A 27,490-nucleotide genomic window follows, 5' to 3' on the forward strand; every position below is an offset into this window, starting at 1 on the left:
TAGGGAGAAGACTTCAGGCTGGCCTTGGATGTGGTCCACCAGTGCAGGCAGCATGGAGACTCCCTTTGTATCCCAGGAAAAAGCAAGTGCCTGTAGTTTTTTGGGCTTTGTGAACTGTTTCAAAATTGCAGTCTGTCTGAAGCTGGGCAAACCACAGGGATGCACAGCAGCGTCCCATGGGTGGCTTTGCAGGCTCTCATCAACTGTCTCCTATTCCTGGTGCCAAGGATTGGTTTCCTCTTGCCATGTGTGGTCTGTACTGCATGGGAGAGCTCCAGGGAGGTGATTACCCCATGCTGCTTCTTGGTGGGAACCATAAAATACCCAGAAACTGTAGGAGCTAAATTGGGAACGTACTCTTTTAAACCCTGCTAAACAGGGGCTTAAAGGGCATTAGCTGTTGGACTTCTAATGGAGCAGGCTGGTAACTGGATTGCTTCTTTAGGTGATTTACTCAGGTGCTCACCACCCACTCAAGCCCTGTGCTTCCCTTTCCATGCCTCAGTTCTCCTCTGCATGCTGAACACCCATAGAGGACACTTTGCCAGTTGAGGTGTTTGGCCCTGATCCAGGAAAAACAATTATGTGTTTGCCTAAACCTAGATCAAAGTGATGATCTCTTCAATTTGAAGTTGGGCACATTCTGTAATACTATAAGGATTTTTTTTTTTTTTATTCTCACATGAAGTTGCAGGAGGCTCAGGCTCAGCAAAGCAGAATCTCTTCATCTTTCTTTTAGAGAACCTCTTGGTTGACCTCTTGAGGTTCTTCTTGGGCTTGTTTCCTGTGGTAGATAACAAGGCAGCTGAACTTGTGCAATGATGGTTGAATGTTTGAGAGGAATATTAAACCTCCACAAATCAGATCTCACTTCTGGAGATCAAAATGACATCTCGTGTGTGGGGAAGAGGCAAATTATCTCCCAGCTGCAGAGTTCCTCCAGCTTGCTGTCATGTGTTTCTGGTTGCCCACTGACAGAAGCTGCTGAGCTAGATGGACCAATGTTCTGATCCAGTCTGGTAATTCCTGTGGTCCCCTGAGTCCTGTTGACCTCAGAGGGAATTAAACACATGTTTAAGCGCTTCCCTACAAAGGCAGGCACTTCTGAGCCAGTCTGTGCCCAGCTGCTTGGAGGTCTGCACTGGAGAAAGCAGGTTTCTGTTAAATGTGTGCATCAGCCTTACCACATCCTTTTTCTTGGTGTGTTGAAATGGGAAAATCCTAATTTGTAGCATGCGCTTCCATTTAAAAAATAAATGCAAGCTGTCCTAAAGTCAAACCATGCTCTGTGTCACAGTGATGCCATTGGGTAGGAGGTTTCAATCAGTGCCTGTGGAAGGGACATGTGCACAAATGGCTGGGAGAGCTCAGCAGAAAACCCGTGGGCTTTATGGCTGGCTTTGCTTCCAAACCTGTAGCAAGAGTACCAAGAGGAACACATCCTGTGGCTCACAGCCCCTTGAAGTGGCTGGGCTCAGTACTGACAGGATGGTTTCCCTTATCTTGACTCCTACAAAGAGGACCAGGAAATATGCCTGTGATGTGGGATTCCTGCATTTCAGGCCTTGATCAGGTTGACAGCTTTTCCTCTATTTCCAGCACCCCCATCTCCCCAGTGGTTAATCAGCAAAGCCAGTTGAAAGCAGGGAATTGCTCTGCCCCCTTTTTGTGGCAAGATAAGTGGGAGGGTGACAGCTGTGTTTGGGTCCTGCTGCTAATCCCCTGCTCTGGGAGTTCACAGACCTGTGCCTTCCTGTGGAATTATATCCATGCAGAGGGTTTGGCAGGAGCTGGCTTTGCTCTTGCATCCAGTCCACGCTCAAAACAAGAGTCCTGAACACAGAACATTGTTGTACAGTCACTTCTGGCAGGCTCTGGTCTGTTCTCCCCCCCAAAAATGCCCTTGTTTTCAGAGCCTTCGCAAATGAACTAACTTGAAAACTGCAAATTTCATTTCTTTCTTCTGAGGCAAGTGTGCCTCAGATGAGGCTTTGATCTGGGAAGCTCAGCTGAGTCTGCCCAGGTCTGTGTGAGGATCCCGGAGGCCAGCTGGCTGGGATATGCAGTTTGGACAGCTGCTCCCAAAATGGGAATGGCTGTCTTGGTCTAGAGCTCAGTTCGTGCCCTTTGAGAGACGCTTGTTTTGTGTAAATTGAGCTTTGCTAGGAAATTGTTATGTGGCTGAACTAAACTCAGTAAAAAGATTAGATTATGTTGATAGATAATTAAATTGTGATATTAGATTGTGCCAGAGGAGTTTGGACTGGACATGAGGAAGCATTTTTTTGATAAGAGGTGATTCAGACATGGAAAAAGGCTTTATAGACAGGTGGTGAGTGCCCACAGCCTGTCATATTTAAGAAGTGTTTGAGTAATGCTATTAAAATACATAAATTTTTGGTTCATTCTGATGTTGTCATACAGTTAGACTGGATTATTATTGTAAGTCCCTTTTAACTGAAATAGTCTACTCTGTTCTAAAATTAAATTACATTTTGGGACAATTCAGATCTGAATGCCAGCAGTTCCTAGATCCCTGCTTTCTAGAACTATGAAATGTTACCTAACCTTTGGAAAACGAATCCTTTAAAGGAAGCTGTGTGGCACATATCAAACAACTAGCCATCATTGAGAAAGTAGCCTGTTTTTTGGGGTTTTTTTACTAACACAGGGAGTATTGGAAGTATGTAAAAATGCTGCAAATAGTGATAAAGAAATGTAGCATGAGAATTCCAAAGGTGGATGAACACTGATCTCAAAGAAAGGCACTGCTTCCACTCAGCAAGTGTGGTGGTGGTCAGTTGGTTATGTCTAGTCTTGTTTTCAGGAGTTATTGCCCAAAAAGCTGTGAGTTATGACAACTCATTAGCCTTGAGCTTCTGGAATTACATCTTGTGTGTTAATAGGTTACTGGCCTGCCTCAACATGGGAGAGGAGTGAGGGGAAAATAAGAAAAGGCAGATATTTCTAGATGAAAAATAAAATTTTGAGCTAAAAGGGACATTGCAATTAAGTTCTGTACCTGCTCCAGATGCCATCCTTGTTCTAGACCACAGTCCCCTGACTTCTAAACTAGGGATGTAATTGTGGCTTTTGTGGCAGTTTATCATAGAATCATAGAATGGTTTGTGTAGGAAAGGACCTTAAATATAATCTAGTTCCAACCCTCTGCCATCATCCCACCTTCCACTAGACCATGTTTCTCCAAGCCCATCCAGCCTGCCCTGGAACATTTCCAGGGATGGAGCAGCCACAGCTCCTGTGGGCAACATCTGCCAGGGCCTCACCTCCCTCACAGTCATTAATTTCTTCAAAACATCCAATCTAAACCTGCTGTTTTTCAGTGTGAAGGCATTCCCCCTTGTCCTGTCACTCCATGGTCCTGTCAAAAGTCCCTCTCCAGCTCTCTTGTAGCCCCCTTCAGGCACTGGAAGGAGCTCTAAGGTCTCTCCAGAGCCATCTCTTCTCCAGGCTGAACAGTCCCAGCTCTTCCAGCCTGGCTTCACAGCAGAGGGGCTCCAGCCCTGGCATCATCTCCATGGCCACCTCTGGGCCCACATCCTCCTTAGCTTGAGGGCCCAAACTGAATGCTCTAGTAAAACCAGAAGCAAGAAGCGTGTGTGATGCCCTCAATGTTTTGTTGTCCTCTTTTCTCCTCCTCCCCCTGCACAGGGACCCTGCAGAGGGACCGGATCTTCAAGAACCTGACTCGGAAGCGGCAGCGGGCGATGCGCAGGCGGGTGCACCAGGTCAACGGGCACAAGTTCATGGCCACCTACCTGAGACAGCCCACCTACTGCTCTCACTGCAGGGAGTTCATCTGGTAAGAGCAGCCCAAACACCCTGGCACAGGGCTGCCCAGTCCTTTGTGTTCTGGGGACAAGGCGCCCCCAGTCCTGAATGTCACTTAGGACTTTACCCAGGGCCTCTGATGTGATCCCTTTGGCCATCAGGTTTGGGAGGGTACATTAATGCTGCTGAGAGGCCAGAGGTGATGTGTATCTTAGATGCTGGAAACAAACTGGCTTGGTGTGGGAATGTGGCAGTGTCCGTCCCTTGTAACCACAGATTATTCCCCTCATTTCAAGGGAAAAAAAGTATGAAGCAACCTGAAGAAAGACCCGACTCACTGGAGTGGAGAGTTGAGATTGCACTGAGGAAAAAAGCCAGTTGCTTGAAAGTTTAGAGAAAATTCCTGAGAACAGAAAAGCCATCAGAGAGGTGTGAAGTGATGCACGTGGAGGAGTAGGCAGAGCAAGGAGAAAAACGTAGATATGCCTCAAAAGAACATGGAGTGGGAGAAATAATAACAGGGTGTGGGCTGCTGGGATCAGTGTAATATGTGTGGTGTGTGTTGTAATGAAGTGAGGTATCTGAGAAATGAGAGTGAGGGGGAATATGGGGAATACAGGCATGTTGCCAGCCTGCCCTGTGAGCCATGCCTGTGCAGTGCTTTCCTGTGCTCTCACACCCCTGTGCTGAATTGCACCACTGCTGCTGGGCAGCTCTGCCATGGGATCTGATAATTTGGGATCCTCCTGCATTTCTGGGGCTCTGCCCTCTGTAAACAATCTGCAAGATGACCATCCTTCCCATTGAATTGTGTCCATGTTTTCTCTTGGCCAGGGGCGTGTTTGGGAAGCAGGGATACCAGTGCCAAGGTAAGGTGCTCTGCTCCTGCATGTGTGTGTGTGTGGGATGTGCTGCTTTGGGAGTGCTTTCCCATGCTGCTGTGAGCTGCTCTGGAGTCTCTCTCTCTCCTCTTCCTCCCCAGGCAGCCAGACCTGTGCTTTTGAGCCCCTGTCTGTTTGCCACTGACATTCCTGCAAACACCTGCTTGTCTGGTTGCTGTTCCATCCTGTGCAGGACCACTCAGTTGCTACATGCAACACCCAGCTGGGCTTGAGGCACCCAGGGTCCCTTCAGGACAGTGCTCAGCTGGTATTGGGACACAAAGTACTCTTCTGGAATGGCCACCCTCCTTTCTTTCCCTTCAACAAATTAGAATTTGGGAGTTTGCACTTTGTGGGCTGGCAGAGCACTTCTGCCTGAATGCATGGTTTGGTTCACTGGGTGTGGAGATGTGTGTGGTGCTTGTTTGCATTTAATTATTGTTCTGCCTTTCCCTTTATTTTGCCTTTCCCTTTTTCCCAGAACTGCCTGCTTCGTGGTCATTCAGTATAGCCTAACACAGTCTGTTCCTGGGCAGTATAATAGGGCACTGGTGTCCTGTGAAAGGAATGTATGTAAATGTAAACAAAATGGGTATTGCTGTGTGAAATAATCTTCACTGGATTATTATAATATATATTATTATTAATTATTTCAACAGCATTTTTTAATATTTTAGAAGCTACAAAGTTGTTTCTGTGTCTGTCACCCATATTTTATATAGACAACTGTTTTCTAGACTGTGTGAATAATCCAGTGCAGAATTTTTGTTGCAGTGGGTTGAAGATACATCTCCAGATCTGTTGTAAATTCCAAGCCACCAAGTATTTTTCACATCTGTACTGTGTGCTGATGATGCAGCTGAGCCTTAAGGAGCCCAGCTGGTGGATTGATGTGTTCTGAGTCTTCCAAGGGCTCTTTTCAGTGTTCCTCTTTTATTTCAGTGTGCACCTGTGTTGTGCACAAGCGCTGCCATCACCTCATTGTCACAGCTTGCACGTGCCAAAACAATGCCAGCAAGAACGATGTCAAGGTAAAGTCCTGTTGGTTATTTTGGGTCATCACACTTTGTCTGGGTTGCTGGGGTTGGCCTATAAGAGAATTTACTTTATGTTATCTTTATTCATGGGTTTAAAAGTGGGAAAGAGTGACAGGGAGCTGCTTAAAAGCCATGCAATGTCATCCTGTTGTTCTGTCAATGCCATTAACTGCTTGGACTAGCACATGGTTTAAGAAGTCAGGATATCTTCACTGGAAGACATCAATAAGTAGCAAATAGTGTTTTCCTTGGTAATTTTCTTGCATGGTTAACTGTGGTGCAGTCAAAATCTGGTGTCCAATTCTTAATGTGGATTTCTCTGGCCAACCACTGGTCTTTGTTTTGCTTCTTTTTTCTTTTCTGATTGCCTGAAGGGCTCATTTAGTTGTTGCTCCACACCTTTGCTCTGTGAAATCCATAATAATAAAGAACCCTTGCATAACTTGTGTTTCTGAAGGTTTTCCTTCTGGCTGGTTTTGGCTGTGTTGGATGGGAGTAACATCCCCACCTAACACTGCCCTGTGCATCGCGTGTCTCATTTCTGCAACTGGAAATGGTTCAAGAACTGAGGAAAAATCAAATCAAATCTGTTTATTCACGAGGCAGCTCTGTGTTTTGTGCCATGCAATTGCCTTTGTTATTTCTTGCCTCTAAACTGCTGAGCTGAACTCCTTAAAATGACCCCTTGACAAGCCAGATGAAAATGAGTTAAGAAGCCTAAGGGTAGAGTGCAAGTTAAATAGTGAATGTCCTCACCCCTCTCTTGGGATTATGAAGGTTTTATGACACATTTAAACTACTTTAAAAGAAGCCAGAAGTGAGGAGGCACCACTCACCTTGAACTTCTTGTTCCAGTCACACCCCTGACTTTTCTTTAATAGAGTTGTGGGCTCCGCCTCAGCTTTCCAGGATCTGCATGTTGAGAAACAAAGTCAAAAGTGATGAATATGCTAAATGTGGACTGCTTTCTTCAGCCATTGAAACATTTTTTTAAAAGGTGCCCTTGAGATCTGAATGATTCACAATTGGAAAAGAACAGGGTTAAAAAGGGGATTGAGTGCAAGTGATAAAGTGAAATGTGTGCCTGAAAGGCTGTTAGTTACAAGGAGGGCAAAAAGGGGAATGAGAATTTTAGGAAGAGCTGTGAAAGCAGTTCTGTATTAAAATTAATAAAATCAACAGTTTGACCTAAAGTTACATGTTTTTGCATATACTATGCAAGTCAATAATTTTGAAACTGTGTGATTAAAAAAATGCAGTAACTCACACTGCAGTGGGATTGGTTTGTTTTGAGGTATTGCAATTTTAGCTTGTCTTTAGGAATTCAGAATTGGCTAGGGAGCCCTTATTTAAAATCTGCTTTGCCAGGTAGTCTGGCCTGGCCAGCAAGGAAGGCAGGGCTGGCTCACAGCAGGTGGGGCTGTTAATTCAGTATTCACTTGCTGTAAACCTCAGTGAGGTGATGGACTGGGACATTTTCTGACTGAAATTATCTTCTTAGATTTGCACTCAAATGCCTATATTCAAATGCACACCAGCTTATAAATATGTGTTTGAATTTTAAACCTGTTCTTTCCTTTTGGTGCTGCAGGTGGCTGAACAGAGGTTTGGGATCAACATTCCTCATAAGTTTGGCATCCACAACTACAAAGTCCCAACGTTCTGTGACCACTGTGGCTCCTTGCTCTGGGGGATCCTGCGACAGGGTCTGCAGTGTAAAAGTGAGCAGCTTCTCTCTGTTGCCTCTTCACAAAATACATTTATTTTTAGACTCCTGATGCACTGTGTGGGCTTGGTTTGTGCAACCTTCAGGAGAAAGCTGAGTGATGAATATTTATCTTTGTAAGAGTTAGAAAAAAGGTTGATCTCCTTTTTCATCTCTGCCTGCCAGAAGGACTCTGCTTTGCACTTTGTTTCACTTGCATTGTTAAAAGTATTCTGCTTCCTGCATTCCTATTTTCCCTTTACCTGAAGGTTTTTCCTCAGCTAATGAGACAAGGCAGTGAAAAGGCATCTGAGGGGAAAAAAAGGTCATTGCTTTAGGCTGACTAGCCTGCCTATTAATTGATGAATGAGCATGTTCTGGTGTTAAGTTTTTGTTTCAGTAATCCAGATTGTAAAATCCTTGCCTTCATCTCCCACAAGAGGGTGTGTGTGTGCCCATGAGTTAGAGCAAGAATGATTTTTGTTTCCCACTGAACACTGCCTTTAAAATTAGATGCAGGAAAATGCAGGGGACGTTTGTTGCAAATTCTGTGGCATTATAAATATTAATTGTACTTACAGACATAGCTGCAACGGTAGTTATGTACCTCAAAAATATGTGCTTATGAAAAGCTGTAGGCAATAATGGCATCCTGCTTGGAGAGTTTGGGGTCTGTTCCTGGTTTTCAAGAGTTTATTCTCTTGTAAGAGTCCTAATTTTGCTTCTATTTAGATCAGTGGCAAAAATCCCTCTAGTGAATCTGGAAGGGTAGGCCCAGATGGGTGTATTTCCTGAAGCAGAATTAGTAAATTGCTTCTCAGCAGCAAACCCCTCCAAGTTATTTTAATTGTTCCTTTGCTCTTACTTTCCATTGCCCCTGTCAGTCTGTAAAATGAACGTCCACATCCGATGCCAAGCAAACGTTGCTCCAAACTGTGGGGTGAACTCAGCAGAGCTTGCCAAAACCTTGGCCTGCATGGGTCTGCAGCCAGGAAGCATTTCCCCAAATTCAGTGAGTATTTCTTTTTTTCCTTCTCTATTTAAAGCATTTGCAACTGAGTCTTTTATGGGTGTAGGAGGGGGCAGAGGATTTCCATAGGACAGGTAATGCTGGGTGGGGGCCTGCAGGAGCAGGTCTGTGGCTTGTGGCAAAGACCTCCCCTGGAAAATGGATATCTGACATCCAGGTTTTATTCTATGGGTGTTGCTTTGCAATGTGCTTGTGTTTCACAGTGCTGTGACTCTTCAACACTTTCATCTGCTTATCACAAATGAGAGGAGAATAAGGCCCCATGACTAATTACTGATCAATATGATTCATGCCATGCATTTTATTTTTTTTTACTGCAAGTGCAAATGCTATCTGCATGCATGGCTTGTGATAGAGCAAAAGAGCTCAAGAAGAAGCTTAGTTCCTTCCCCAGCTTTGTTACTTCTTCTGTGTGATTTTGAAGATACCATTTCACTCTTCACTACATCCCTGGCCAAAAATCTGTAGTGCCTGTCAACACAAAAAAAAAAAAAAAATTAAACCCAAACCATAATTTCCAGATGTGGTAAATCTTTGGATACAATTGGCCAGCTATGTTGATAAACCACATCAGGCTGTATCAGCCTAGCAGACTCATTGGGCTGTGCTGCCTCTTTTGATTTCAGTTGGTTTGTAGCAAACTCTTATCCTGCTCTTCCCCCTGTAGCAGTTTGGGGGACAGTTATCCTGGGAGTTACAGGGAAATCCCATATTCCCTTCTCCATTCTGCAAAAATCACTTGTTAACACTTGTTTGCATCATCTGCACATCAAAAGGAGATGAAAACAACAACAACATCTGTGCTTGGTGTTTAATGATCTCTTCTTGTTATTCATGACATAAAGGATCTAGGAAAATGCTCAGACTGTGCTGTAAGGACAACCCTGAATGGCTTTAAGCTGAATGAGGGTGGGTTTAGATAATAAATTAGGAAGAAATTCTTTGCTGTGAGCCTGGTCAGGCCCTGCCACAGGTTGCCCAGAGCAGCTGTGGGTGCCCAGTCCCTGGAAGTGTTCACAGTCAGGTTGGATGGGTTCTGAGCACCCTGATCTGGTGAAAGGTGTCCCTGCCCATGGCAGGGATTTGGAACTGAATGATCTTGAAGGTCCCTTCCAACACAAACCTCTCTGTGTTTCTGTGACTGCCCTTGGTTCTTTGCCCATGGTGATGAGTCTCCTGTGCAGAAGGAACTTTGCTGTACACCAAAGTAGTCACAAGATGGAGCTCACGAAGTCCCTGTGACTTTGTCCAGACCAACAAACTGAACAGAAGTGCTCGTTTGTATGCACATGCTTACCTGGAGAGCTGTGAGCAGAGGGCACTGGAGGTTGGCTTGATCTTTCTGACTTCAAAATTAAGAGCTCTGGAAATGTGAGCTGATACTGGTACAACTCCTGAATATGCAGCAGCTCACTGCTGGCATGGGAATGAACAGCTTTCCGTCAAATTTGGAGTGGTGGAGCAAGCCAGCAGCCCTAATGTGGAAAAGAGACATGTTTTGAAGTTGGGGTCCCACTGAGCTGGGCTTTGCGTGAGAGTCTTAAAATCAAGTGGAAACATAAGAAATTCAGATGAGATCTGCTAGGGTTCTAAATCTCCGCAGCCCTTTGCCTATTGCAGAAATTATGCAGTCCTCCTTATTTTGCTGGTGGATAGAAGATTTGGATTTCCCCACTCATTCTCTTTATTTTTTTGTGGGGAGTAAGGATGGAGAGAGTCAACCTTGACTCTTGGGGATGGTCCTGTGCAGTGCCTGGAGCTGGACTTGATGGGTCCTTCCAAACTCAGCATATTCTGTGATTATCTGGGCTGTGCTGGGCAGTGGGTTTCCAGCCCCAAATGCCATGTGAGGAGCTGGTGTTGAGATGTCAGCACAGCCCTGAGCAGTGCTGAGTTTGGCTGGTCACGTGTGGCAGCTGTGTGATTCTACCAACACAACTTTCTGCCTCTGCAGCCATAAAGTGCCCCTGGAAAGGTCCCAGATACCCTGGTTGGTGGATTTGACTGAATCAGAAGTACAATTCCTCTGCAGGCTGACACTTCTTTGCTTTCTTCCACAGAAACTGGTTTCCAGATCTACATTGAAACATCAGGGAAAAGGCAGCCTGAAGGATGGCAACACCATTACTGAAATGTCAGCAAGCAGACTTGGGATCAAAGACTTAACCTTCCTTCGTGTGTTGGGAAAGGGGAGCTTTGGAAAGGTGAGAGTTATTCCTGGCTATTTGGTGAGAAACCACATTCCTTATTTAAGAAGCCCCAAGGCAGCTGAAATGATTTCATAACATGGTGCACAGGCTGTCCAGTGGTACTCCAGAGCAAGTACTAAGTGGTACTTGCTTTGTGCAACAAAGTTGGTTACAGAGAGCAGGGAGAAAAGAGGAAGAAAGCTGACAGCAAAGTGAAGAGCTGGATATCACAAAAAATAAGTTAGCACCTGAAGGAATAGCTACATGCCAGGGCCTATACCAGGAGCTGCAAGTGTGTGTTAACACCCGTTTGGGCAGCATTTCTTGGAGCATGTAAAGACTTTTTTCCTTTAAAGGCAACAAGGCAGTGGTTTCAAACGTGGTGAGATGGTGGTTTTGTTTCTCTGCTTTGCCAGGAAGATGATGTGAAAGAGTATGTTTGAGTTTTATAACTGAGGAGGGAGGTGGAATGAAAGGCCCTGCTCAGGCAGTTTGTGCTGGCACAGTGGGTGACCTCCAGCCAGGCAGCCCTGTGCCAGACAGGAGCAGCATGTGGGCATGTCTGTCCAGAGCAGCCTGCTGCAGGCATGGTGTGTGTCATTGATTGTACACTGATGCTGACAGGCTGGCTCACTTTGGTCCACAAGCCTGGTTGTGAGAAGAGTGACATTTCCAGCCTGGGAAGGTGTGAGAGGCTCTGTGCTGCTCAGACACAGAGGGCTCAGCCCTTGCCATTCACCTTGGTTTTGGTTTTAGGTGATGCTTGCCAAGACAAAAGAGAGTGGGGAGCTGTATGCAGTGAAGGTGCTGAAGAAGGATGTCATTCTCCAGGATGACGACGTTGAGTGCACCATGATCGAGAAACGCATCCTCTCCTGTTCCAGGAACCACCCCTTCCTCACCAAGCTCTACTGCTGCTTCCAGACTCCTGTAAGTACAGCCCAGGCAGTGGCCAGCCTTCCTCCTGGCACTGGCTGCCATGAGGAACCTTGCTGTGGATTTGGCCCCTGGCCTGGTATCAATGTCCACCTCAGACCCAGGAGAAACCTCTCTGCTCGAGGATGTGTGGCAATGCTCCTCACTCAGGGTCACCAAATGTAGAATTTGCAGGCAGCCCCAACATGGGAAGAGATGAGAATCTTGACTCCATGTTTCAAAAGGCTGATTTATTATTTTATGATATACATATTATATTAAAAGAAAATTATATACTAAAAACAATAATAAAAAAATAGAAAGGATTTCATCAGAAAGCTAGAAAGGAAAGGAATGATAATAGAATCTTGTGACTGACTAGATAGTCTGAGACAGCTGGCCTGTGATTGGCCATTAATTAAAAACAACCACATGAGACCAATCACAGATGCACCTGTTGCATTCCACAGCAGCAGATAATTGTTGTTTACATTTCATTTCTGAGGCCTGTCAGCTTCTCAGGAGAAAAGTCCTAGCAAAAGGATTTTTCCTAAAATATATCCCTGACAAGGATGAACGGGGCACTGTGCTGTATTGCACCTCTGACATCTGCTGGACATTTGGCAAACAAAATCCTGGCCTTTTCTGAGCTGCCTAACAAACTGGTGAGGCACAAAGCCTTTCTTTGTGTCTTCCCTAGAAAATCTCTGTGCCATTGGACATTTCCAAGTGCAAATGTCTGCACACCTGCAGTGTCCTCTGGTTGCTCTGGGATCTCAGGCTCTGCTCTGTTGCTGCCTGAATTTTTAACAAGGCTGTATTTGCATTGAGTTTTCTGCAAACTTTAAGATTGGCACTTGGAACTGGAGGTAGCCTCTGGTGTCTGCCAGCCTTTGTAGACTGCTCAGAACTGAACAAAAGCTCCTTTAGGGGTTACTGGAAGGGTCTTCCTGAGAGGGGTGGACACTGAGTCAGATCCATGTATGGTTTGTATTTCTTCTTGTGTAGGGCAGACAGAGGGCAGCATTGCTGTGCCCTGTGTACCTGAATGGAGGACAGGACATGGGCTGAGTGCCTGGCTGGGAGCCTCAGCTGGTGTGGGTGGTGGCTGAGGTGGAGGCAGTGGCCACAACCAAGCATGGCAAAGTGAATTTGGGAATCCCTCAGCTAAGCTGTTATTAGGACCAAAGCATTTCATGCAGTGTAGCTCTTCAAAACTGCCTGGGCTCCTTTCCAGTTGCATTTTTTTCTTTGCTAAAGGGCAGTGGAGCTTGTTTTCCTCTTACAAGAAGCAGGAGAAACTTGCCCTTTTAATTGCAGCTTTGCTCCTCCTACATAAACCCAAAATACCTTAAAAAACCAAAAAAAGAGCAGACAAATGTATTCAGCCACCCACCCATTTCTCTTTTCACTGGGGTGATGCAACAGGCAGCTTGGAGGTGAAGAACTGTGCTCATTTAGGGTGGAGCCTTTGGGTAGACTCATCTGATAGAAATGAGTGGTTTGTGCTGGGTTTTATTTAATGCACAGCTCACATGGTTCACAGAGCAGCTGTGCTGTATAGCAGAAATGAAACTTAAAGCTCACTGTTGTCAGTAGTAACCAAAGAAACTTTTATTTTGTGATATTTCAACTTGCAATGGCTTTCCTGAAATATCAGGAAAGCCATTACTTACTGAATTTGCTTACTAAATTTGCAGTGTGGATGTGAGAGCGGCAAGTGTGCTCCTGGGCTGTGCAGAGTGCTTCTTGTGAATTCAGAGAGGATTCAAGGTCTGTGTGAGCAACTGTTTGTCACATTCAAAAAGCCTGAACACAGTCTGCTGTGGGTGCAGGCAGGCTCTTCTGGGCTGCTGGAGTAATTGCAGAGTCTTTTGCAAAGAGGAAGAAAAGGGGAGAACTCAGCCTGTTTAGACTAGCAAATTGAAAGCAAAAAGAGGATCTGATTGATGTCTGCAGATGTCAAGCACTGAGGAGGGAAACAAAGCTGTCAAGATGCTGGTTAAGATTAAATGAGTCTAGACTGGCCATGGGTACAGTTAGACTGGAAATTGAAAGGAGGTTGCTAAGCAGAAGAGCAGTCTGGAACAGGAGTTTCTGGACCAGCTTGTCATCAGAGGAGCAGAGGGAAGAACCCCTCAGCCCTTGGTGCCCTGAACACAGAGCTGGTCACTCCTTGAAAAGGTGCCAAAGGAGTGGTGCTTGTGTAGCAGGACCCTGCTATTTCCAGTCTTTCCTGGGTTCCTCTTTCACTTGAATCCCACTTCCCCTCTGCTGATAAACAACACAGAAAAGGGAAGCACTTCTTACAAAAAAAATGCAGATTTCAAATTGAGGTGGTTCGTGACATCTTTTGCCCATGGTCTGCAGTCAGTGACACCAACTTCAGTCCAGAATAACCAGTTTTAAATTGTTTATAAAAGCACAATTAAACCCCTTTGCTATAGCAGAGAAATTATTGCAACAGCAGGGTATTCACTGGTCACATCCTTCCAGGAAGGCTTAACCAGGCTGATACAAACTTGGGGTTTCTGTTAATTGCTTGTATGGCATGGGGATATCCCTTAGCAAGACCTTGGCAGAAAAAGATATCTATATATGAAAAACATTATAGTTATGAAAAGAGCAACCACTTATTCCAAATGTCATCCTGCAGCCATGTTTAAACATTTATGGACTTGGGAGCATGGTAGCACAAATACCCAGTTTGCAATTACATGGAAACCACATCACATGTATCACAGTTACAGCCCAGACCCTTAAAATGTGGTATTAATGGTTCATGTTATAAAAAAACCCCACAACTCCAGTCTGCCATGGAGACCCTGGATACATTATGACTTACAGGGCCGGCCTTTTGGTATTTTTCAAGAACTGGCCACTTTGAGGCCTCTTACCATTTGCCAAGACCAAGTCAAAGCCTGATCCCATAAGATCAGGACAAGCTGGGACTGACTGGCAGAGGAGCAGCCCAGCTGGAAAGCAGACAGGGCTGATGGTAAGTGCCAGGTTCAGCCTGAGCCAGCAGTGCAGCCCCATGGAATGTGAGCTAAATGATGGACCAGGCTGCTTCAGGAGCTTGGAAGAGTCATTATCCATTCTGCCTGGCACTGGTGAGGCTGCACCTGACACAGGGGTGTCCAGTTACAGCCTCCCCCATCCCAGTTCAAAAGGAAATCATGGAAACTCCAAAGGAAGGCTCTTGGAAGTACCTGAGATGCTGCTGCAGTTTGAGGACAGATCACTTATAGGATCTCAGAATTTGGCTGGATCCAGAACCATTTGAATTCTGTTTCTTTTACAATATCCCAGCCAAACCAGCAAACTCTTTCCCTGGCTTAAGCAGCCTGGGGGTGACTTTAGCAGCCTGGGTCATGTCTTGTGGTGTAAGGAATGCAGCATTGTTCCACGGGTGCCCCATCCCTGGAAGTGTCCAAGGCCAGGCTGGATGAAGCTCTGAGCACCCTGATCTGGTGAAAGGTCTCCCTGTACAGGAGAGGAGGGGGTTGTAATTAAATAATCTTTAACATCCCTTCCAACCCAAACCATGCTGTGATTCCATTATTAGCTGAGCAGGCACAAGTACCTGAAACAGCAATGCCTTACCTGAGCTCATCTATACTGCTGCTTTTTCTGCTTGCCTATTTTAGAGCTGGCTGAGGTTTTTCTGAGCTTACATTAGCCCCTGATGGTTTCCAGAAAGGTTTTCTGTTCTCTTGTGCTGCCTCTGTGCTCAGTGTGAGCCTGCCCCAGTCTCAGCTGCAGCCTCAGTGATGCCCTCCAGCAGGGGCAGCTTTATTTGCCCAGGGTGGGCTCCAGGCACCTCCTCACTCCATCAGGGCTGAATCCTGCAGCCACTAGGTGGTAGGAGCTGCAAGGGCTGTCCCTGCCTGCTGTGGGTCACAGTTTTCAGAGCCTAAAGATGAAATATCAGCAGCTCAGAGTGCTGGTAGAGGCTGGATGGAGCCATCTGTGTGCCCAGCACTGGGCTGGGCAGTTTTGGACTTGCACCTCTGGATTCCTTTCCTATGAAAGACAAGGAAGGAGTCCAGATGCTCCATTGCAGGGGGGCAGGGGGGGTGGTTTAAATCCTGCTTCAGCTGCATCTATAGGAGGTCTTTCCTGCTCACCACCTCTCTGGTTTTTTAAATTTTACAATTTTTTTAATTGAAGGCCTTGCCCTGGGAGCTTTCCACTTTGCCTAAGCCATTTACCTCTGCTTTTTCTAAGGCCTTAGAGTAATTCTTTAGTGCCAGAGAGGATTATGCTTCTGCTCCAGTAATCTGTGAGTTGCTGACAGGTGCTGGGACCTGTGGATAATCGTGGATCCATCATTGGGGGTGACAAGCACCAAAAAGTGTTTGTTTCCTTTTACCTGACCCTGGTGTCATCCAACACTCAACAATACTGTCCTAGGAGGGGTGAAAGAGGCTATAGGTATAAATAGCTAAGTCAGTAATATAATCCTGGGGAATGTGAATCCTGGAATGTTTTAATTAAAATCAGTTTGCAGTAAGCAGGTCCTGTCTTTGGGGTTTAGGAGCCATCCTTCCTGCACAGGTGGTTTGCTTTTAAATCCTTTTGTCTCCACTCATATGCATGAGAATGAAGAGGGCTGGGGGAGATCAGCTTCCCATGCCAATAGTGTTGAATAGCTTCTGGTTTTAGGTTTATTGCCCTTATCCCTTTTCTCATGACCAAAGGGTCCTTCCAGGGGACTGTCCCCCAGGCAATGCTGTTCCCAGCACTGGCCCCATCAGCCAGCCTGATCATTATATGGATTTGCTTTCCCTCTGGCTCTGCTGACAGTTGCTGAGGCTCAGAGCCTGCCCCTGTTGTTCCAAAAATAGTGAGACAGGAGCACTTGGCAGCAGGCTGTGATTTTCTATAACGAGAGTCCTTCAAGATAATGATGAGCAGGGGTGCTCTGCAAGCCAGGCAGGACTGGCCTGGGACTCCAGGACAGCACAATCATGGAACTGCTCCCATTTTACAAGGGCAGCTGCTGCTTGGCACCCAGCTTTTTGTCCCCGTTTCTGGCTGAGGGCTCATGGCATGCTCTCAGCATGGAAGGGGAAGGCTTCTCCACATCTCCACTGGCTCTTGGGGCACTCAGGCAGTTCTGCCAGGGTCAGCGTGGTCATCTTGTCAAGGGTTTAGAGAGATGAGCCTGTGTTTCACCTCCAGAAGTGCTAGAGCTGACCTGGGGCCTTCAACAGGAGCATCATTTTCAAGTGAGGGCCCACAAGCCACAGTGCTGGGACTGAGAGGTGGCAGCTCACTCCCCCCTGTCCCCAGGTGCCACAAGGGAGTCTAAGTGCCCTTTCATGTCCAGGGGAGTTCTCAGTCGTGGATCCCCCTGGGGGATCTCCAGCATCAGCCTGGTTGTCCACCAAGCACTCCAGCATCACCAGATGGGCAGAGCACAGGGCAGAGCCCGGTGTGGTGGAGGTGAGGGAGGCTGGAGAGGCAGTGACAGCTTTCCTGGGGCTCTGGAAGATGAACAAGTGCCCTGACACAGACCTTGGAGTGTGCTGGTGGGCGTTCAGGAAGCAGTGAGGCCTCTTTGATGTTCTCTTTGAAAAGCTCTGGGAGGGAGCCCTTTGGGAGCAGAGGGGATGGCTTTGATGCACTCCCAGGCTCTGAACCCCCTGCATTCCCTCTGTGGCACGTTGAGGAGGCACAGCTCCATGTGTACATTCACATGACAGACAAATGCACTTCTTGGATGCTTTTCTGCAGGCATTGAGACTTTTTCTCTTATTCTTGAGAGCTGGCACCTGTGTTAGCCCCAAGCCACACTGCTGGAAGGCTCTGCAAGTCAGGCTGGAAGGAGCTGCAGTTGTTCTTTACCTTGGTTGGCAGGTTGGTTTTTGGGGGGTTCTTGGACAAGGAGGGACAGGGGAATTTCCTGTCTCCCCCTTCACTCTCCAGTGCAGATCCTGCAGCTGTGTGCAGTGTGCCCTCATGTTGGCTTTGTGACCACAGCAGGGACAGCCAGTTTCTGCTTTCCTCTGGCTCCTGCCTAGCACAGAATAAAGCCAGGCTGGTTGAAAGTGCATCTTCCTGTGGTTTGACAGTGTCCACATCACCAAAACCCCCTGATGTGTTTGCTGGCACTCTGGTTCCAGCTGTCAGTAAACCTGACGTGAGAGGCCTCTGCAGCCTGCTCAGAAAATCTCTGCTTTTTCTGCCATCTGCAGTGCCACCTTGCAGTGGTCACTTTGCTGCAGGAACATTTGAGGCCAGGGGGCTTTTTGCAGGCAGGAGGTGAAACAAGATCAGACTGACATTTGTGACTCTAATCTGTGAACTTTGCTGCATGTCCACGCTCGGGGTGCACACTGGGGCAGTGAGAGCTGAGGTGAAAACAAGAGCTGCAGGCTTGGAAGGGTCAGCTGCCATCGTCCTGTCGTAGCCCCCAGTGTAACTTTCTGACCCCACATGGTTGAGGGACTTTGGATATTTGCATTTTCATGAAGCTGATAGAAATGCCTGTCTCCATCTGCAGTGGCTTAGGGGAGAGACTGTAGCTTGGACAGATCATCAAGCTCAGTGCAAGGGTAGCCCAAATATGTTGCCTATGGTTAGCCACAGTATGTGAAACTAATGGTTTTTGTCCTTAAAATCAAGGAAGTTGTGGCTTGAAAAGAGATCAGAATGGAAGCAGCTCTCAAGCAGCCCTGGGCAAGCAAGTGCCAGTCAGTATTGGGGAGGAAGGGGAAGAAAAAAACAAAGGCAATCTAAGCTCAGAGAAGAGGTAACTAACTGAGGTGTGAGCCACTGGTGCTTTAGCTTTCAGTCTCTTTGAATCCATATTGATTTACAGGTGATATTTAAGGTGAGAAGGTGATTCACAAATCCTCACAGCAAGCTGTTTCCAAGTGGCTTTTGGGTGTTTTGGCACTCTTAATTTTTGTGAAGACCTTTGGCTGAGCTTGTAGAGGTCTCTTGCCTTCCCTAGCCCTGCCTGAGCCAGCAGATATTGCAGAGCTCAGTATTTTGTAAAATGAGAAGAGCTGTTGCAGGTTGGTTGCTCTGAACTGAAAACACCAATTTCAGTAGCCTTTTTGAGCTGAGAGTTGTAAAAAAAGAAGTGGCATTTACAGGGCTATTCTCTCCTGAGACACCAAGATGCCAGCTGAGGGATGCAGATGACCTTTAAATCTTTGATTAACAGGTAATGTCTATAGTGTCAAACACTAGTTCCTTATTTCTCAATTTATTCCCCTCTAAGTTCACTCAGTCCTTTGATTTTTTGTAATCTTTGAGGTGGGAAGAAGTATTTCTTTTCTTTACCATTTTAAAAGGTCTGAGAGGGAAGATTTTGTGTTCCTTCTTCTTTCAATTTGTTTTGTATCCTTTTAATATTTCATTTTAATTATGCTGAAAGACTCTTTTTGTTTTTTAATTAAGATTTAAAAAACAGACTTTTTTTACATAATTGATTGGCTTGTCTGAGTTTTGAGGTTTTTTCTAATTTGGGTCTGGTTTAAAATTGAACAGGTACAGGTGAACAGGATAACCATCCTTTTGCACATATGGTGTGTAAAAGTTTCTAGTGAAAAGATGAGCTGATAGTGTAACATTGCTGTGAATTAGGCTGCCTTGCAGGGAGGGGATAAGGAGGAAGGATGTGTGTATGCTTCACTTCAATACCCCAGAAGATGCATTGTTCCAGACAAATGACTGAATTTGCCTGTTACAAAAACTCTCCAGCGTATGAGTTTGACATTTCAGCCAAGTGGTTGAGAAAATAAGAGCAGGAATTTGGAGGATGCAGTTAGATTTGGGCTTGTTTCTTTTGGTTTTTTTTCCCTGGGGCAAGTGGGAACCCACAACCCCCTCAGCCCATCCTGGTTTGTGGTTGTCATCCTTGAGCTCCTCTGGAATGAGCTGGGTGTTGATGTGCACTGTGCACCCGAGTGCCAGGGCCACCTTCACCCCCAGGGACCCTGCAGAGTTTATTATGCAAGTGCCAAGAGCCAATCTATGATTCTCTGGGCCATGTGTATGTGCCTTGCTGCTGTGGCCTCAGAGGGAGCCTTGTGGTGCCCACTGTCAGCAGTGTCAGAGAGCAGAGTGTGATGGGGTGATAACCAGAGATAACTGCCTCATTTAGCTTGGGAACTCTTAATTAAAGGACCTAAAAATGAACCTGGTGTGGGGAAGTGACATGAGATTCTCAGAAATGTGCTCACCAGCTGCCCAGCGGAGACACCACAAGCACCTTATGCCCATTCTGAGCTGGCTTAATTTCCACTGCACCTCCTTCTAGCTTAAAAAACCACCCAAAACCAGCAGAAGAAAGAAACCTTCCCTTTCTTAGCCTTTCAGCTGCATCACACAGTGAGCCCTCATCTGGGTAACCCCAGGGCTGTGTGTGCCATCTGTGGCTTGGTTCCCTGAGGCAGAAGTGGTTCCTGGGGCTGGCAGCACTTCTGCAGCCACTGGAGCAGGGAGGAAGAGCAGCTCCACAGAGTAGCTGGCTGTGAAACCTGCTGCCTCTCTGTCTGGGACTCCTGGGCCACATGGGCTTCCTTCTGAGCCAGCGTGGGGCAGAGCTCTTCCTTTATGTAGTGGCTGTGATTTGAAACCAAAGGACCAAATCTTCCCCTGACATCAGTCACTGCCTTGCTCCGTTGCAGTCAAGCGAGAGCGGCTTCGTCTGGAAATTTGGGGCTGAGCTCATGAGGTCTGCTCTTGTGCTCACACACGTTTGTGTAAGGGTTGTTGTGGTGGCTGCTTCGTGGTGGGGCTGTTCACAGGACACCTGTGAAGCTCCTTGGGTTTGAAACCATGTGTGACCCCCCTGGATAGCCTGTTCTCCCTAACCCTTGGAGCTGGGAGCAGCAGTGGCTCCTGGGGTGCAGGGCTGCCTTGGCCCAGAGCTGGGTATGGAGGGGAGGCATTTCCAGCAGGAATTCATAGAATCTGTGTATTCTATTGTGAAGGCCTGGCTGTGGAATCACAGACTCATGGAATAGGCTGAATTTGAAGGGATCCATCAGCAGCACTGAGTCCAGCTCCTGGCCCTGCACAGAGTCCCACCCTGTGCTGAGGGCATTGTCCAAACCCTCTTTGAGCTCTGCCAGGCTTGGTGCTGTGACCATTGCCCTGGCAGTCTGCTCAGTGCATAACCATACACTCTGGGTGCCCACTCTGGGTGAAGAACCTTTTCCTGATATCCAACCTAGACCTCCCTTGACACAACTTCAGGCCATTCCCTCAGGTTCTGTCACTGGGCCCCACAGAGATCAGTGCCTGCCCCTCTGCCTCCCTCATGAGGATGCTGAAGAACCACAGTGAGGGAGGGGAAGCACTTCCAACAGCAATTCACAGAATCTGTGAATGCTGTGGAGGGATGGGCATGGAGGCATTTCCAGCAGGAATTCATGGGTTCTGTGGAGGCCTGGGTGTGGAGGATGGGCATTTCCTCACAGAGCAGCATCTAAGAGTGGGGCATTACTGTGTTGGTCCTACAAAAATAAATATTCAGTTACAAGCCTGTGTCTTATTCCTCCTTCAGATCCTGTGCTTTGCAGTGCCTTGACCCAGATCCAGATGGCCCCTTGCACTGCTGGGGAGTTGGACATGTGGCTTTCTGGAGCCCAGTGCTGAGAAATCGTGGTTTATTTGCTTGCTCTCAGCAAGACTTAGGGCAGATCTGCTTTGTGTGGGGGTTGTGGACCACGAAGGGAGAACATTGGGAACACTGAGAGAGCCTGCCAGCTCTTGTAATTATCTTGAAATGATTTGCTTGCAAGCTCCCTAAGCCCTGCTACTCTTTTTGGAAACAATAATTTTTCTCTGGGAAGCAGTGACACAGCTGTGTCTGTTTGGGGATGATTTGGAAAACCTCCCTTCTGCTCTGCAAAGCATAAACTACCGAAACAGGGGGAAATGACTCTTTTCTTGGGGAAGCCCTTTGGCTTCAGTGAACTCAAATTGAGCCCAAAGCTGATTTTCTAAGGAGTTGTGTGCATGAATTATTTCCAAAAAGATCAAATGCAAACTAAGCGGAATTCCTGAGCCAGGCTGATTTTTTTTGTGGGGGAAAATTGGAGCCTTGTGATTTGTAATAAGGTCCTAGGAGGTCTTGTGTGGGTTATAAATGGGACTTCTAAGTAGAAGAGGGTAGAAGTTGGCCATCACACTGCTGGTTTTGGGCACAGGGAGAAGAAGGATGCTCTTTAAATAAAATCTGGATTTTTTTTCCTTCCCCTGTAATGACAAAGAAAAAAAGGTATGAGGATCCAGAGCAGCTTTTAGAGCTGATGGGGACAAAGGGCTAAAGTGATGCTTGAGATGGATTTTAGTGTTTGCAAGGGGCAGTAACCAGTGTGTGGGTTGTCCTTCTTGGTGGCTCTTGCAGTCAGGAAATTTCTTCAAGCCCCACAAAACCCCCTAAGACAATGAACAAATATAATGGGTGTATGTAGCTGCTGTCAGCCACTGCTGTGCTTCCAACAGCCCCTGCCCTGTTAATGGGTGAACAAATAGGGGTGGAAAACTGAAATGAAAAGAAATAAGTTTTTAGAAAAGCCAAGAAAAATAAAAAAAGACAGCTCTCTGGCGTGAAAATGGACAGGATTAATCTCTGCATGCAGGTTGAAAGAAACCTGCTTGATCCCATGGATTTTATTTCCTCCAAGTGTTTTTTTAATTTACAGTAACAATTGCTCTGAGAGTTTATTCTTCCTGATCCCAGGCCAGGAGTGGTGCAATGTGATTTCCTCCTGTGGCTGCCACTTGCTGCGAAGCCTTTGGTGTCTCTGTTTCCTGTTGACTCAAATGCTCCTTTCTTACCACGTCAAACAGAGATACCACATCAGGCTGACTTCTGGGCAAAGCACAATAGAAAATAGACATGTGAGGAGTTCCAGCATTGGGCCCTGTCAAAAAACAATCCAGCTTTCAACTCCTCCTAATTCCCACTGATAGTCCCCAAGAAAGGAGGAGATGCATAACTGACTCTTAGGTCAAATTTGCAAGTGTCTGAACTATCTGCTGTCTTAAGATCTACTTTTCCTGGCCCTTTCTTAAGTTATTTACTCTGTCTTATTCTTCCGGCTGCAAATTACTTTCTTTTTTTCTTCTTTCCCCTTTTTTCCTGTTCATCTTGCTCCCTCCTTCTCTCCTTCCCTCTTCTCCTTTCTTCCTCCTGCCCTTCCTTTCCTCACTCTTCTCCCCTTTTTCCCCCCTTCCTTCCAGCTCCCTCCTTCTTTCCCCCTATTTTTCTTTCCTTCTCCTCATCTTTTTTTTTTTTTTTTAATTTTAATAGGATACCACTGTTTATTTTATTTCTTAATGATTCCTGGGAGAGTGGTTGGTCTTCCTTAAGAGTAAAAATGGAAGGCTTTTCCTGGCTTCTAGATGATTTTCCCCAAAGGATGGTCATTAGTGCTGATTTTCCAAATGCCTATTGCCAGGCATGTAGCTGACCAGTGCACTAATGCTGCATTATAAACCAGTTGCAAAACCCATCCTGGTCTTTTCTTCAGCAGCCTGTGAGGTTTCTAAGTGTTAGGAAAGTGGGCAGACGATAAGCTGGACCTCCTTAAAATAAATTGAAAAAAAAATTTCAAAGCTGCAGTAACCCAGAGTTCTGTATCTATGCTTGACCAGTGAAATGAGTCCATGGGTGGGTGTGACCATGTAACACGTGCAGTTATATTTGCTCAGGTTTGCAGTTAGTCTGAAGCAAAAGCAATTTTTAGAAAAAAAGCTGCTAATTCCATGGCAGCAGTGATGTGAATTTTAAAATCTGCTGTTTGGGTGCTTACCTGAACATTTGAGAAAGAAACAGTGTCTTTCTGTAAGCATCTAAAGATGAGTACAGCCAGAAGTCTGAGCTGGGCCATGGAGTCTTTCCTGCTCTGGAGAAGCTGAATATACATGTTTTAAGATAGAAAGTTTTAATTTTGTTTCCCTGAAGGTCACCTTTAAGGAAAGAGTAGAAAATCCATGTGTGTTCCCCTAAGTGCATGCATGTTTATACAGGCATATGTATCACTTACATAAATACACACACCATCCCTCACCAGGCTGCTGGTAAATTAAATTGCTTCCTGTTGGGGATCTGGCAAGAGGGATTTCTTTTTAAGTATGGGCTTGAGGAGATGCCTGGACAAGCTGGGCTAGATAAGCATGTGTCATGTGGAGAGATCAGCGAGGAAGGAGGTGGGAAAGAATAACAAGATGTAAAAGCTGGCCTGACTGGAGAGGCAGGGGTGATACCTGTGCTGCAGGCAGAGGAACAGGCAGGCACAGCACAGCCAGGCTGAGTTTCACCTTCTGCAGTGAAGATGTGGCATTGGAGGGCTGATGTGGGCTGAAGAGCCAAGGCTGGTAATGGGTTTGCACAGTTCATGCTGCTCTGGCTCAGACTGCTGCCCAAACAAGCCAGCTCAGGTGTCTTTCAGTGCCCTCTTATAAAGACAGAGTGAAACAATGAGGTGATGTTGTCTATATGGACTGGAGATAGAGTTCAGCACATGGCCTTGGTGCTGCAGGAGTGTGTGAGAGTGCTGGGAGCTGTGGTGAGGCTGCACCTCAAATTCTGCATTCACTTTGGGACCCTCACTGCAGGAAGGACACTGAGGTGCTGGAGTGTGTCCAGGGAAAGACAGAGGAGCTAGGCATGATCTGGATGAGAAGGAGCTGGGGGAGCTCAGCCTGGAGAAAAGGAGGCTCAGGAGTGACCTTCTGGCTCTGCACAACTCCTGACAGGAGTGTGGAGCCAGGTGGGGGTCAGGCTCTGCTCCCAGAGAACAAGGGACAGGACAAGAGGAAATGGTCTGAAGTTGCACCAGGGGAAGTTTAGATTAAATATTAGGAACAATTTATTCACTGAAAGGGTGGTCAAGCTGCCTGGAACAGTCTGCCCATGGCAGTGGTGGAGTCACCATCATTGAAGGTATTTAAAAGAAGTGTAGATGTGTGGCACTTGGGGACACGGTTTAGTGGTGGGCTTGGCAGAATTGGGTTAGTATTTGATGGTCTCTAAAGGTCTTTTCCAACCCAGATGAGTCTATGATTTAATGATCTTTACCTTGTGGAAGGAGCCCCAGAGGAGCTGTTGGGCAGAGCCCAGGGTGGCTGTGTGAAGAAGGCTGTCCTCATGTGTTACAAGCCATTTGCTTTCCTACTCGTGTCCATTGAGAAATGAGGGAATTTCTGGTTGTTTTCCTTTTGCCATGTGCATCTCAAGATGTTAATACCAGTAGTCGTTTCAAGCTGGCTGGCTGCCAGAAAGTGGAGCACGACAATGCTTATCCTCTTAAACTTAGAGAGGGTTTAAAAGTAGCTTGTAGGTAATTAGCATCAGACCTGGCAAGAGGCTTGTGGGAAAGAAGGGCAAATATTACCATTAAAAGCCTGGCTGATGCCAGTTGAATTCTGTGCCTGTTTTCCAATCTGCTTGTTCCTGATATTCAGAGAAAAACTCTTAACAACAAATACTGAAAGTCCTGAAACAATTGCTGAGAGGAATTTTTGAACTGGACAGCAACAATTCCAGGGTTTATTTTTGTGCCAAATCTCTCTGTGTCCTTCCTCTCACAATCAAGTGAAATCATGTGAAAGCCCTACTCACTGTGGAGCCCACAGCTTAAGCAAGTGCCTTCCTATCTGTAGGCTTTTGCAAAAGCCAGAACAAAGCCAAAAAAGAAACCTCAGAGACCAACAGCTGTGGTTAATGAACTGAACTTCATCAAACAGGTTGCTTTTCTGCTCAGCAGAAACTTTTATTTATGGTTCGTGCTTATCAGTTCCTCTATTCCCCAGAGGTGTCTGCAGGTTAGTCAGAGGAAAGCTGGAACCTGAGGGCCCTAAAAGCTCCTGCCATGCAAGTGTATGGCAGGAAATCCCATCCTGGAAAACTGCCCACATTCTCCAGAAATAATGTTGGGATATCCTCAAGACAATGTTGTGCTGTTGTGGTGAAGCTGCAGTCTGGTTATGCACATTGTGTTATGGAGTAGCTTTCCCCCAAGATCTGAGGTGTTTACTAGGGAGTGATTTTTTGCAGATTTCTCTTGTGCCACTCAGAGGCTAATTCAGAAAAACCCAATGGAGCTGATTACTGATGAGCATGCACTAACATGCCCAATCCACATGTGAACAGGAATTCATTTCACCACTGGGGTCAAAACTTCTGGGAGGAGGGCAGGGCAAGGAGATACTAACAGATCTTCCTGGCGCTGATTTGATTTTTCCTGAAAAAATCAGCCTTTTCCCTCACTCACTGTCTCATGCTTACTGTGGGATTCACATTCTTTGAACCTGAGAGAAGCAAAGAAAAGAATTATCAAAACAATTCTTATCTCATTGGCTGCTTCTGTGTTGTGCCAAAGTAGTATGCAATTTCTTTATTTTTTTTACCCAAAGTGATGGTGTTTTGCTTCCTTGACCTGTCAGGGCCAAGTGTGTGTGTGTGTGTGTCTTGGGACTGTCAGCTGACAATCATGAGATTCTGTGCAGTTAAATTAAGTTGGGTGCTTTGTGCAGAATCAGTTTAGATGTAATTTAATATAGTGTAATATAATTTAGAATAATATAGTATAATAAAATAATTAATTAGCCTTCTGATATCAGTGGAGTCCTCCTCAACATTCTCTCCCCCTCATCAGGATTGCTCTGTTTTTCTGATAGCTTACTTAATGTTTTTTTTGGGACAAAATAGTTTTGCTAAGGCTTTTCCAAGCCTGAGTGAGGCTGTGATTAATGCTGTTCATGTTTGCTGTGTCTGCCTGCGTGTAGGATCGCCTGTTCTTCGTGATGGAGTTTGTCAATGGTGGGGATTTGATGTTCCACATCCAGAAGTCGCGGCGCTTCGACGAGGATCGGGCTCGGTTCTACGCTGCAGAAATTATTTCAGCCCTCATGTTTCTCCATAGCAGAGGCATCATTTACAGGTGAGCTCTGCATTCATGGCTTCCCTTTGTCTGAACCCCATGGCTGAGATGAGAGTTGGAGTTTTCTGCTTGAATAAAGAAATGTCACTTGCTGCCCACCAGGAACAAGTTGTCAGCCAGGGTCACTGTACCTCCACATTCCATCTGCACGTTGGCCAAGGTGCACCACTTTCCAGGGGGGAGGGAAATTTATGGGCAGGCATTAAATGAAACCTTCCCAGATTTTCTGCAGGGATCCTTCTGGATGTAGGGATCTGCTGCTTTGGCCACAGTGTGCCATGTTATTTCAAGGCTAATAACGTGCTGGTCACACCAAAGCCTGTTCTTCCCTACAGTAGCTACTGTTTTTAAACCCTATCTATTTCTCATACCTATTATTCAGTGCCACTCATCTCAGCCACTAAAAGTGTTTTCATTCCTGCCATGCTCCTACAGCAGGAGTTTTTCCTTCCTGCCCATGTCTGGCATCTTTGCGTTTGCAGCAGGATTGGAGCATTGTTGCCTCCATGCGTCAGCCTCCACCCGAGGTCTCAAGGCTCTTCTCAGGAAGCTGTTTCCCATACATAGCTCTCCTTTGTTATTTGTCATTTTTCTGTGCTCAGGGGGGCAGTTTGGTTATATTTTTTCCTTTCTGTGCTGCTGAAGTGCTCCCCTGTCAGTTGAAGCATAAGGGCATAGGGCAGCCAGCATGGATCAGAGCCAAGGTTGCTGTGAAGGCCAGCAGCACCATTTGACCAACATCCTCCCTCATGCCCCAGAGGCAGAGCAAGGCCTCTTCTGGGATGGAGTAGGACAGCTGGAGCAGGGAGTTGTCAGCACTGAGACAGTCTGGTTGTACAGAAAGGTTTCTTTCTGCCATACTTCACACAACACCTCTGGAATCCTTGTGCCCAGAGTGCTGGGGAGGAGGAACAGACTGTTGTTTTCTTTGGAATGCTCTTATCTGGAATCCAGCAGCAAAGCATGTATTTTTGAGCATGGCCTGCTGTAGCCCTGCTCAGTCCCACTTGTGGCATGCCAGCA

General features: G+C 46.3%; 1 protein-coding gene across 1 annotated transcript in view; it reads left to right on the forward strand.

Annotated features, from left to right (window-relative positions):
* The window catches only part of PRKCH (protein kinase C eta), a 114,731-nt gene that overhangs the window by 44,153 nt on the left and 43,088 nt on the right, over positions 1–27,490 (forward strand). Inside the window, exons 3-10 of the mRNA XM_063159755.1 lie at positions 3,673–3,823; positions 4,627–4,661; positions 5,616–5,704; positions 7,302–7,431; positions 8,300–8,427; positions 10,506–10,649; positions 11,391–11,564; positions 26,313–26,467. Coding sequence (XP_063015825.1) covers positions 3,673–3,823; positions 4,627–4,661; positions 5,616–5,704; positions 7,302–7,431; positions 8,300–8,427; positions 10,506–10,649; positions 11,391–11,564; positions 26,313–26,467 — 1,006 coding nt within the window. The remainder of the gene's footprint in view (positions 1–3,672; positions 3,824–4,626; positions 4,662–5,615; positions 5,705–7,301; positions 7,432–8,299; positions 8,428–10,505; positions 10,650–11,390; positions 11,565–26,312; positions 26,468–27,490) is intronic.

This window comes from Melospiza melodia, chromosome 6, assembly GCF_035770615.1.
Source record: "Melospiza melodia melodia isolate bMelMel2 chromosome 6, bMelMel2.pri, whole genome shotgun sequence".
NCBI classification, from domain to species: domain Eukaryota; kingdom Metazoa; phylum Chordata; class Aves; order Passeriformes; family Passerellidae; genus Melospiza; species Melospiza melodia.